At 39.1% G+C, this 12,591-nt stretch overlaps 1 protein-coding gene across 6 annotated transcripts in view; it reads left to right on the plus strand.

Annotated features, from left to right (window-relative positions):
- The window catches only part of dysf (dysferlin, limb girdle muscular dystrophy 2B (autosomal recessive)), a 69,825-nt gene that overhangs the window by 12,430 nt on the left and 44,804 nt on the right, over positions 1 to 12,591 (plus strand). For all 6 annotated transcript variants that reach the window (XM_079459150.1, XM_079459147.1, XM_079459149.1 and 3 more), the window contains 14 exons: positions 920 to 1,002; positions 1,988 to 2,103; positions 4,584 to 4,697; positions 4,806 to 4,983; positions 6,403 to 6,527; positions 7,217 to 7,323; positions 7,403 to 7,598; positions 7,764 to 7,910; positions 8,029 to 8,160; positions 8,331 to 8,497; positions 8,586 to 8,700; positions 8,860 to 8,965; positions 9,118 to 9,260; positions 11,155 to 11,328. In XM_079459150.1, coding sequence (XP_079315276.1) covers positions 920 to 1,002; positions 1,988 to 2,103; positions 4,584 to 4,697; positions 4,806 to 4,983; positions 6,403 to 6,527; positions 7,217 to 7,323; positions 7,403 to 7,598; positions 7,764 to 7,910; positions 8,029 to 8,160; positions 8,331 to 8,497; positions 8,586 to 8,700; positions 8,860 to 8,965; positions 9,118 to 9,260; positions 11,155 to 11,328 — 1,903 coding nt within the window. The remainder of the gene's footprint in view (positions 1 to 919; positions 1,003 to 1,987; positions 2,104 to 4,583; positions 4,698 to 4,805; positions 4,984 to 6,402; positions 6,528 to 7,216; positions 7,324 to 7,402; positions 7,599 to 7,763; positions 7,911 to 8,028; positions 8,161 to 8,330; positions 8,498 to 8,585; positions 8,701 to 8,859; positions 8,966 to 9,117; positions 9,261 to 11,154; positions 11,329 to 12,591) is intronic.

The raw sequence follows: 12,591 nt of genomic DNA on the forward strand, positions 1-12,591 counted from the left end.
TCTTAAAATACTTAAGCTTATTAATCAGATTTTTAGCCAAGCTGCTACAAATGAACACTTAAAGTTTGCTTTTAGAACATACTGCTCTTGTACTACAATAAAGGTGCTTAAAAGGTTCTTCACAGCGATGCCATAGAAGACCCATTGAGCCAAAGGCGCTTTAAAGAACCATCTCTTTCTTACTTTTTTCGGCCCTTTTTCTGTTTCTGTGAAACAGAACAGTTCTTTGGATGTTAAAAGTTCTTTATGGAACAAAAAGGTTCTTCTATGACATTGAAGAATCTTTTGAAGCACTTTTTTAAAGAGTGTATTACAGTATAAGTGACAGAAGTGCAAACGTTGACCCAATGGGAGGGGTTCATAGTTACAGACATAGGGTTAGTTGTAACACTTGCTAGAAAATCCTGTTCAAACACAGAGAACTTATTATGAATCTGTCTATAAACTAAAGGTGAATTTTGTTTGTACATCTGTCTATTAGAGACATATATCTACACATCTATCATCCAGCCATCCGTCATCTAACCTTCTATTATACGTGTACATCAACACACATATATAGATTTATGAGAAAATGCTGCACTATCATAAACAAAAAAAAAATCATAATTGGAAATTACTTTTGCTAATATTGTAATTTCAGTTATGATTTCGATTTATTAAATTAACAGATGTTTTCATCTCATTGTTTTGAATACATTTTCACACATTGGGATTGATTGTAACACCCAACCCTAATGTAACATGTTTAAAAGCCTATTTAACAGTTTGCTAGGTAATTTGCAAGTGAGTAATTGAAAAACATAAGATGAAGACATTTATTTCCATGCTGCCAAAACACACGTTGTCCAATATGAAAACACATAAAAACTTCATAAAGTCATTAAACATGTTATACATGTCATTCTTGTTCTTGAAGGGACCGAGCAAGCCACAATGATGTAATTGGAACTACAAACTTGTGTATGTCCAAAATCTCGGCCCCTGGAGGAGCGATTGAAGGTGAGCAATGCTCTTTAGAGTACCCACAATGTGTGATGCTGTTTTGTTTAGTGGTAAATCATTTGTTTTAAACTCTAAACTGAATTGTACTGCAGTTTCTGTACAAAGTTGAATAATATGACATTGATGCAGCCTTGTGTAGTGGGCCGGGTTGGTTTGTGACATAATATATATAACACTAACAAAGCATTATAACTGTCTCAGTGGGAAAACATTATTTCATTATTGTTGTTTACTTACTGGTTTGGTGTCCTGTGTTGCACTTGGTGTTGCTGTTAATGTACAGTCTGTCATTTATGAATTTGTTTCAGTATGATACTGCATTGTGGGGAATAGGATGTTTGCTTGTGAGTTGTAGTTTGAAGTAGACACAAATAATTTAGCATCGAAGCTCTGTCAATGAGGTGAAAAAGGAATTTTGGCGTGACAATGTTGGAGTTTTGAAGCAATGTTAGAGAACCTTTTGCAGGTTCTAAGTGTGGCTAACATATCTTTGTAAATTTGTGGGCTGCAATGAGTGAGTGCGGTGTCAAGTTTAACTGTATGTTGGTTACAGGGACGGCTCTTACTGAAGGCATGCGCATGACACTGACATTTAGCATAAGCACTCAACTTTACTATTTTGTATCAAATCTTGTATTTCTCTCTGCATTCAGATGAGTTTACTTCCAGGAGCATCCACAGTACCAGTATGTGCCTCTGATATTAAATATGTGTGTTTCCCTTCCTGTACCTTTAAGCTTCAGATTTGGTCTGTGCTTGTAGATGTGAAAAGGGTGGTTGTAGGTGTTAGTAGTAGCTTTAATACTATTGGTTCTTGGTTAAGGTGTTTATTGTGGCAAAGAGTTTCTGTAGAAGTCCACAAGCACATGGTTGCATGATTATTCGGTTATAATTTCATTTATTATAATTTTTAAATGCATGTTTAATGCTTATAATGTGGGTTCTGTCTTATTCGTGCTTTTCTCTATTTTGTGTCATTAAGTGGATGACAATTTAGGTTTTTTGCCGACCTTTGGCCCCTGTTACATCAATCTGTATGGAAGCCCTAGAGAATTCAGCGCCTTCTCAGACCCGCACGAGGCATTGAATCTTGGAAAGGTGAGATGTATATAAAAAATTATAATGCAAAGTGATTCTTAAAAACTCTTAAAAAAGGTCCATTAAAAGTTTCTTCGATGCGATAGAAGAACCTTTTGGTGCGACAAAAAACCTTTAACATCTGAAGAACCTTTCTATTTCATAAAAGGTCTTTGTGGCTAAAAAACGTTCTTCAGATTATAAAAAAGAAATAAAGAGATGGTTCTTTAAAGAACCTTTGACTGAATGGTTCTTTGTGGAACAAAAATGGTTCTTCTATGGAATTGCAATTAAAAAAAATTCAACATTATAAACCTTAAAGAGACATTTCACAAAATATGAAAATGTCCCCATGTTTAACTCACCCTCAAGGCATCCTATTTGTATTTGACTTTCTTCTTTCAGAATAATGCCTTCAGAGTTGTAATACCACGTATCTTCCAAGCTTTAGAATGAGAGTAAATTGTGGATGAGACTTTGAAGCTCCAAACAGTGCATCCAACGGTCAAAAAACTGCTCCACGTGGCTCTGTGGGGTTAATAAAGGCCTTCTGACATGAATCGATGCATTTGTTTAAAACAAATCTTAAATCCGTCAGCTGTGCGTGCACAAAAGGAGGATTGCGATCCCCAAATGACGTGGACATGTCCTAAGTTCATTTCCAAAAAACGAAAGTTGGGCATTATCATTATCTTTACTTTAATGTATCAGCTTGTAAAGTACTTAAAGTCAGATATATGAAAACCTAAAAAATAACATAGATGTCACGGTGTGTGGACAGAACCCAAACGCAGGCAGCAGAGTTAAATAACAAAAACTTTATTAAAACAAAAGACCCTCGATGGGGAGAACATGATCTAAAACAAGACAAAAGTGTAAACTAAAACTCTCCACAAGGGGAACAAAACAAACAAAGTCCTTTGAATAATAAATCAACAAAATCCACAAACTTAGAACAGGAACAAACACGATAATCCATAGACAGGAATAATCCAACAAGGTGACGTGAGGAGGTACGATAATGACAAAATGACAATGAACCGACCAGGGACAGAGGGAAAACTGGGGCTTGATAAAGGGAAAACACTAACAAGGACTGATGACACAGGGAGAGTGGCCACAGGTGACACGGATAAAACACTAAGGGAAAGCTAACAGGAGGATTGCACGAGGCAGGTGAGGGGACTGAAACACTAAGGGAAGGATGGATCAGGGCTGGAGACAAGACTAACACTAATGGACTGCAAACAGGGAAACAAGGGGGCGGGGCTAAAGGACGTGACACCGGAGAGAGAGCATGGCTTCTCAAACCAAAACAATGCTCTTTCTCCACACAAAACACATGGGACTGACATGATCCTGCCACAAGACTCGAAAACCACGACAAGGAGAGGCAGGATCATGACAATAGATGCACGTAAAATCATCCATGGGGTATTTAATGCAACAGGCGTGTAATGTCTACAACTCACAAATAAGCAGTGCAAGGCGGGATGCTGCAGAAAGGAAACAAAAATGAACTTTGGGCCCTTCGAAAAAAAGGGGACACCATACAAAGCGTCACTCCAAATAAAGGGAAAATTACGTTGTTTTGTTGCTCTTTTTACCAATTGAAGTTGAAACGAAAATATTAAGAGATTCAATTGCATTTTCCCCTTCAGAGTTTACACATCAAGAGCTTTACTCTTCAAAGGGAGTAGGGGATAGGGATGATCACCTCGGAATGGAACGCAATGAATGATTTCTGCGCGCACATGCTTAATGTGCGACTGCGAGTTGGGTTACTAAGTATAGATCCGTTTTTTCGCGAACTATGAATGTAAGTGTATATACTGACAACAAGGCTAAAAAAGTTGAATGAATTGTACTTCAACTTGAGATTTATACTGTGGCACGACGGAGTGCCGCTCCATAACACCAGAAGAGCTGCACACTGGTGGGGAGCCTACTCCCCAGCCCTATTTAAACCCTGCCGACCCTTATAAAACACACCCAAACAAACTTAATCAAGGACTTAAAGGAATATTTACCCCAACATTTTAATTCTGTCATCATTTACTCATCCTCAGATTGTTCCAAAACCTGTATAAATTTCTTCACAAAAGAAGATATTTGGAAGAATGTCAGTAACCAAACCGATCTCATCTCCTATTGACTCTCATAGTATTTATTTTCACTACAATGGCAGTAAATCGGGGATGAGATCTGTTTGCTGAAAGACATTCTTCCAAATATCTTCCTCTGTGTTCAACAGAACAAATACATTTATACAGGTTTGGAACAATATAAGGATGAGTCAATGATGACGGCATTGTCATTTTGGGGGGAATTATCCTTTAAACGTTAAGTACACATTCACAATGTTTGAGCCTTTTTGTAGGCGCTTTTATCGAAAGTGACGTTCCAAATAATACAGTGTTTAATATTGTTTAAAAAATGTGGACTACCTCTGTTTTAGATGAGGGTCAACCTGGTGCTATGTCTCTTTTTTTGTGTTGTAGGGAGAAGGTGTGGCTTATCGAGGGCGCATACTTTTGGAGCTAATAACAAAGCTTTCTGATCAGGGGCACCAAAAGGTTGAAGACATACACTCTGATGATCTTCTGGTGGTGGAGGTAAGATATCAGTTAGTCTTTTCTTTGAGGACACTGGGTTCTGCATCAGTCCTGGACTCATGTGAACTAATGGAGGTAAATTGACTTTTTGTGTGTTCTGTCTCATAGAAATTCATGCGAAAGAGGAAATACTCTCTATTTGCTGCATTCTACTCAGCCACTCTTCTTCAGGATGTGGATGATGCTGTTCAGTTTGAAGTCAGTATTGGTAACTATGGCAACAAGTTTGACAACACCTGTCTGCCTCTGGCTTCCACCACTCAGTTCAGCAGGGCTGTGTTTGACGGTGAGAAACCACCTGTTGATTATTATATGAAAATGAACAGTTTTAGGTAGAATATCTCAAAATATAGTTTTTTCTGAAGGATTACACCCTCGGGTTTTCTCTGACTGCTGCTTGTTTTTTAAGAGCCAAAAATACATCAATGAATAGATTAAATGTATTATGTACTTTTTATTTAGAAATATATAAAGTGTTGAAAATCCGAGGGGAAGAAATTAGCAAATTAGCTGGAGTCTGTTAGTACACTTTCTTACTTAGTGTTTTTTTCTTGTTCATGTTGTTTTCCAGTAAAATTGTCTACAAATTCTTGAATCGAGATGCATTTTCTTGATTGATTCAACAAGGTGCTGAAAGCATTCTTTAGAAATGTTGGCCCATATTGATAGGATAGCATCTTGCAGTTGATGGAGATTTGTGGGATGCACATCCAGGGCACGAAGCTCCCGTTCCACCACATCCCAAAGATGCTCTATTGGGTTGAGATCTGTTGACTGTGGGGGCCATTTTAGTACAGTGAACTCATTGTCATGTTCAAGAAACCAATTTGAAATGAGTCGAGCTTTGTGACATGGTACATTATCCTGCTGGAAGTAACCATCAGAGGATGGGTACATGGTGGTCATAAAGGGATGGCCATGGTCAGAAACAATGCTCAGGTAGGCCGTGGCATTTAAACGATGCCCAGTTGGCACTATGGGACCTAAAGTGTGGCAAGGAAACATCCCCAAGGTTGTGCGTGTTGTGGCTTCGCTAATGCTTTGCTGCATACCTCGGTTGTAACGAGTGGATATTTAAGTCAAAGTTGCTCTTCTATCAGCTTGAAACAGTTGGTCCATTCTCCTCTGACCTCTAGCATCAACAAGGCATTTTCGGCAACAGGACTGCCGCATACTGGATGTTTTTTCCTTTTCACACCATTCTTTGTAAATCCTGGAAATAGTTGTTAGTGAAAATCCCAGTAATTGAGCAGATTGTGAAATACTCAGACCGGCCAGTCTGGCACCAACAACCATGCCACACTCAAAATTGCTTAAATCACCTTTCTTTCCCATTCTGACATTCGGTTTGGAGTTCAGAAGATTGTCTTGACCAGGACAACACCCCTAAATGCATTGAAGCAACTGCCATGTGATTGGTTGATTAGATAATTGCATTAATGAGAAATTGAACAGGTGTTCCTAATAATCCTTTAGGTGAGTGTAAATATATAGGTCAGTTTGCTTATCAAGAAAATGCTTCTTGATTCAATAATGTTTTGACATTTTTACTGGAAAACAAGAAAAAAAGACTAAGTAAGAAAGTCATTTTTTGCAGTGTACCCAATGTTTTTGAAGTCAATAAACACGCTAGTGAACTACTTTATAAAAAGTGAACCAACCTCATGATTCTAACTTCAGCTCCACTGTTTAAATGGCTTTACAGGTTGTCATTATTACTACCTGCCCTGGGGAAATGTGAAACCTGTGGTGGTCTTGTCATCAGAATGGGAGGAAATCAGTCCTCGCATAGAGGCCCTAAACATGCTGCTCAGCATAGTAGATAGACTGGTGAGTAATATCAAGGATATTAATATTATCAAGATGTGCCACTACCATTACAGTGAATAGCGAAGGAAGCCCTGTGCGCAATGAAGTGTCCTCGAAAAAGTTTCTTCTTAAACCAAAGTTATACAGTTCATGTTAGGTTTATTTATTATTAGGAAAAATACTGTATAATTGTAGTTTTAGCCAGCGACTTCAAGTATATCTGCCTTCCTCCATTCAAGTAGATAGGACTGTGGACTACGATGTAATGTAAATAACTGCCCAGAGGTATTGCAAACATGGCCGCCAAAGCACGACTTCCATCAACTTGCTTTCGAAGCCCTGCGGTGGCTGACACAGAAGATGTCGTCACGTTTTCACTTCTTTGCCGAAGGAGAAAAAGTATTTTACGAAACACGCTCTGTAGAGCAGTTTGTCCGTTTAAGGCCACTGAAGAAAATTAAATGTAAGGGGACCCCCATACAAAAGAGCATGTAGATAGAAATAGCTCATAGCCCCGTTTTTGTACACATCTGAACACATAATTATGTAACTTACATAGCATTTCAGTCAAAGGTCCTCCAAAAACTTACACATTGGACATTTAACTAATGTTAACAAACAGGACCTTGTTGTAAAGTGTTAGCATATTAACATTTCAGTTTTTCTTTTTCACTGAAACACATTCAATAAAGCATATTCTGATGTAACAGGAGTCAAACCTGGAGCAGGTCCAGTTGCAGTTGAAAGCAAGAAGTGATGAACAGGAAGTGGAGGAGAGGGTTGTCCAGCTGCTTGATGATGTCATAGCTGACTGCAGGTTCTGATAGACTCAATTGTTTGTGCAGGTGTACCAGACATGCTATGCCAGACTGATGCTATCTTCTTTGTGTATGCAGCGAGGAGCTCCCTGAGCTGAATACATGGTCCTGTGCGACTCAGCTGGATAAAGCTCTGAGGAATCTGAGAAAGATTAACATGCAGCAGATTGTGCAGGCTGCAGTGGCACTCAAACACGGCCCTGAGACTGAATTAAGTACAGTGCTGGAGCAGGCTGAGGACTGGACCCTGCGGCTACACCATCTCGCTGAAGAGGTGAATGACAAATGAGATAATACGAATTTCATGTCTCAGTCAGGGTAGTGGTGCTTATGTGGACGACATGAGTATGAATAAACAAACATTATTCTATTTCTTAGCATATTTCTTTTGAGCTATTTCATCACTTTCAATCATTTTTGTCGTCTTTCTGTCGTCCAGCCTCAGAACAGTCTGCCAGATATAATAATCTGGATGCTTCAGGGAGACAAAAGAGTGGCCTACCACAGAATCCCTGCCCATCAGGTTCTCTTTTCCCATGGTTACTGTGGTAAACACTGTGGCCAACTTCAGACAGTTTTCATGAAGGTAAACACACAATTTGGAGGCAAAGCATGCACTAATAATACATGTAATTGCCAAATGAAACAGGATTAATAGATGTATTGATAAATAGTCTCTATGTACATTTACAATGTGTGTTCAGTATCCGCAGGATGAGGGAGGAGACAGTAAGATCCCAGCTCAGATCCGGCTGAAGGTTTGGTTTGGACTCAATGCTGATGTCAAATTCTTCAACCAGTTTGCAGAAGGCAAACTATCTGTGTTTGCAGAAACTGTGAGTGGACCATTATATCACATACTCTAGAAATGTATACCTACTGTGTAATTTCAATTAAAACATCGAATAATTATTTGTAATTATTCCTTAGTAGAGATCTTCTGCTTTAAAACGGAGTTTCATGTTGTTTTGAGCTACGGATCTATATGCATTATTTGGGTCTACAGTATGAGAACCAGACTAAATTAGCCCTGGTGGGGAACTGGGGTACGACGGGTCTGACCTACCCCAAATTCAGTGATGTGACTGGCAGGCTGAAACTATCAAAAGAAAACTTTAAACCTTCTCCAGGATGGAGCTGGGCAGGAGACTGGTTTGTCAGTCCAGAGAAAACGTGAGTATCGTCCTATTTCATTATATATGAATAATATGGATTATCAATAAAAATCATCTAACATAGTACCTTTTTCTTTTTATTCTAGAATGCTCTATGGTGCTGATGCAGGTCATACAAGCTTTTTGGAGGAAGTATTTGAAAATCAGATGCGCTTGCCTGGCGGGCAGTGGATTGGCATGTCAGAGGGCTACACAGATGTGGTCAGTACAGTGTAAATGCTACAACAAAACTGATGTTTTCTTCTACAGTAAATACAGTTTTTCTTAATGATTCCCAGAGGAGTTGAATAAATGTTAGAATACATTAGTCAATTGACAGGGACTTACCCCTTAGTTCATTTTGTGTCTTTTGGGTTGCAGAATGGAGAAAAAGCAGTGCCCAAAGATGAGATTGAGTGTCCTCCTGGCTGGGTTTGGGAGGATATTGAGTGGAGCGAGGATCTGAAGCGTGCAGTGGATGATCAAGGTATGGAAACTATTTTAGAACTTCTTCCTGCACACAGAAGCCAGTATGTTCTGTTCCTCATTATTTAATATATAGTGGTGATTTTCAAAAGCAAAACATCTCTGCCATAAATCTACTTCAAAAAACCTTATTGGATCCTGCCTCACCTGCAGGGTGGGAATATGGAATAACCCTCCCGCCCGACCGCCGGCCAAAGTCCTGGGTTCCATCTGAGAAAATGTACTACACCAACCGCCGCAGACGCTGGATCCGACTTCGCCGTAGAGATATGCAGAAGATGGAAGCACTTCGAAAAGTACTTCATCAGTCATTAGCAACATGTCACCACTCTCAGTTTGTTTTCAATCTAATAAATAACATTTTCATAATGAGAGCATCTAAAAAAAAAGATTCTTTGTCTGAGCTTTGTTTAGTTCCCTTTGAATTCTCGTAAAGCTCAGGATGGTGTGACACAGAGAGCTCTGTGTACTTTCAGGGGGTCTTCTCCTGTCCTTGCACGCATCTGGTTAGAGGCAGATGGAGGTTGAGATGACACATAATTAATCATGATATCTGAGAATAATCTGAAATCAATCCCACAACTCTATTCCATTTGGCAAGAAAACCTGGGTCCGACTTTAGAGCTCTGCCGCAAATATGCTTAATGTTCATCATCTGTGTGAGAGTGTGTGTGTATGGGTATGTGTGACAGAGAGAGAAACAAGATAAAAGAGTTGGGAATTTCACTCAAGTGAAAAAAGGTTTTTTTCTTTCTGGATCATGAGCACTTGGTTAATAAATCTAAAAATAAATATTACAAATAAATATAACAAAAATATTAATGGTGTTAAGGGGGTCGTACACCTGATGTGGAGGCACTATGAGTCTCTGTTATTAATGTGGTAGAATCAAGAGGTTGTCTGTATTAATGCGCCGTTTTCCCCAAACAGATTAATGCATCTTGCAGTTTATGGCGAAGTCAGTGTGTACATTAAAGAGGATTTCAGTCAAAGAACATCTAATTGAATGTTTAATTATGCGAGTGGCGCATTGTGTAGGACTCATAACTGCATCCCGAGTTGTAGCAGAGCGCCGCCGACAGGCACGGAATGGTGGCGCCGGTGTGTGTAAACAATGTTTATTTTTTACAAACAATGGCGCTGCGCTTGTCGGCTCGGCGTTTCCGCGTCCAGGGTGCGACCCCCCCCCCCCCCCTTTACAATCAATTAGGCTACATATATTTTTTTTCAGCACAAACAGGAATTTGCACGTTGAATTTAATTGGCCAATTTACAAAAGAATGTCACATTCTGCTTAAGGTCTTGACTATTCTTATAAATAATTGTCATACAAATTGACACATATTTTGTTTGCTTTATTTCTATATAATCACTAACTGTGATAAATCATTTATGTCTGAGCAACCAAACCCCCACAATTTCTGAGAGAATTTGGAGCTTGATATTACTTAATTTGCTCATGCTTATTTTGTTTTGTTTATTAACATTTTAAGAGCCCCTTGAAACAATTCAAAGCCTCCTATTTATAACTTTAATTTAACTGATTAACACACAAAATGCAAAGCTAATACAACTGAAATGTTAGGGAAATCACGTATGATGTAAGATTAAAAACAAAGCAGGGATGGTAGATGTATGGCAACTGCAGACACTACAGATCACCCTTGAAGATTCATAATAATTGTAGTTATCTAAAATAATTGCCATCAGATGATTATGACAGCCCTTTTCCTTATATTGAATTATTTACTAGTTTACTGAAACGATGGCCTCAAAAAGTACTATTCTCAGTCACACTTCAGTTATTTAATCATTTTAATCTTCTTGTTAATTTCCTTTTAAAATTCATATGTTTTTGCTAAGCATTGCAGTGACAGTCATACATTTAAGAGTTGCTTTTCTAGCTACCGTAAGTACAGTAAATGACTTGAATTGTCCTCATGGTGGCACTCTTTAGACACAGATTTAGAAACAGTCTATGAATCTCACATCTATTAAATAACCACAATTCCTCACTGGTCTAACCTTCACCTTTTTAAAAATTCTTATGTCTTCTATGTGTAATTTAAACACTGTTCATTAGCAATGCTTTTAGTACCATACAGATCATTACATTAGACAAGTATTGCTACCAATTTTACCACCAATTTTTTTAATGTTTACTGTGTGTATGCGCTTGTCCACCTACAGCAGCGTCCGGACGAGTCGGAGCGTGAGGGCTGGGAATATGCCTCTCTGGTTGGCTGGAAGTTTCACCTCAAGCAGAAGAAGACTGATTCCTATCGTCGCCGGCGCTGGAGACGTCGTATGGAGCCATTAGAAAAGACGGGGCCAGCCGCCATCTTTGCTTTGGAGTGTTCACTGGTAATGAAGGTTGACTATTTGAAAGATGTTGGGCTGGAAATCAAAGTGAGACTGAGTGACAGAGAGAGATGAAAAGTAATGGAGGAAAAGGAAAGTGGGCAGGGAGAATGAGACGCAATTGAGACATGGCAGAGGTGAGAATGGGCGTGGAGGGCTTTGAGCTTGGACGAATAGGAGGTGCTGAGAGTGTCTGGGCAAGCAAAGTGGAATTAGCCTGGTAAAATAAGGGCATCATGGGATATAATTAACAGGGAAGCAGAGATGGAACAGTGAACATGAAAGAGGTTACATGTCAAACGTCCAGTTCATATGTTTATTCTTTTACTCTTGGTCGGGTCCGCTGGGTCCATTGTTACAGATCTATTCCTGGCAGCTATGGCATGAGCTGTCATTTGAGCTTGGCTGGCTTCACATTTGAGGGTTTACAAGTCTGGAGTTGATCTGTGGTGTAGCTGAAAGGTCCAAGTGCCTTGCAGAGCTCAAGTGGGGGATTCCCTTTACTTTGCTACTTGAGGGGACCTGAAAGATGGTTATTATAGAGCATGTTTCCATCATCACGCTGAACCATTGTAAGCATGGTCTGAAACGATAACGTTTATGTTTCAACTTGTTTCAGCACAGCACGATTACAAAACCGTTCTCGGACGGCAATTTTCAGAAGGGTTGTCCCCAACCGGAAACTGCATAGGGTTCTTCATTTGAAACACAGAAGTCATGCATATAGCCCATACGACCCTCAGGACTGGTTACTGGGTTGCCTAGGTACAAGTTTCTCTCTGTAGGTAAAATAGCGCATTATTAAAATAGGAAACAACGTTAACTTAGCTGTGGCTGGGGGTTCCAAGAGAAACGAAAACATAGCTCAGTCTCTTGCGTTACTAATGCAGTGAGTGACGCATATGTGTTTACATTCTACAAAGTTCCGTTATCAGCCCCGTGTTGCAAATTGAAACCATTTACGTATCGGCTGGCATGGAGTGGAACAACTAAGCAACAAGAACGGTTTGGCATGAAGGTGGAAAAGCCCTCATATATTAAGTGCAACTATTGCAAAATTTCTACTAATTGAAATCAAATTGAAGTCTTAATATTTTCTGAAATAACTGAATTAATTTGAAATAAACTCTAGTCAGATTCTAAAAAATCTAAAACAGAATCTAGTAATGTTGCATCAGCAAAAAACTGAAATGAGTTCACGTTTAGGCATTAAAATTATTGAATGAACAATAATAAAAAACTGAACTAAGACTAAAATTTAAATGA

Source organism: Barbatula barbatula, assembly GCF_947034865.1.
Source record: "Barbatula barbatula genome assembly, chromosome: 1".
NCBI classification, from domain to species: Eukaryota; Metazoa; Chordata; class Actinopteri; order Cypriniformes; family Nemacheilidae; genus Barbatula; species Barbatula barbatula.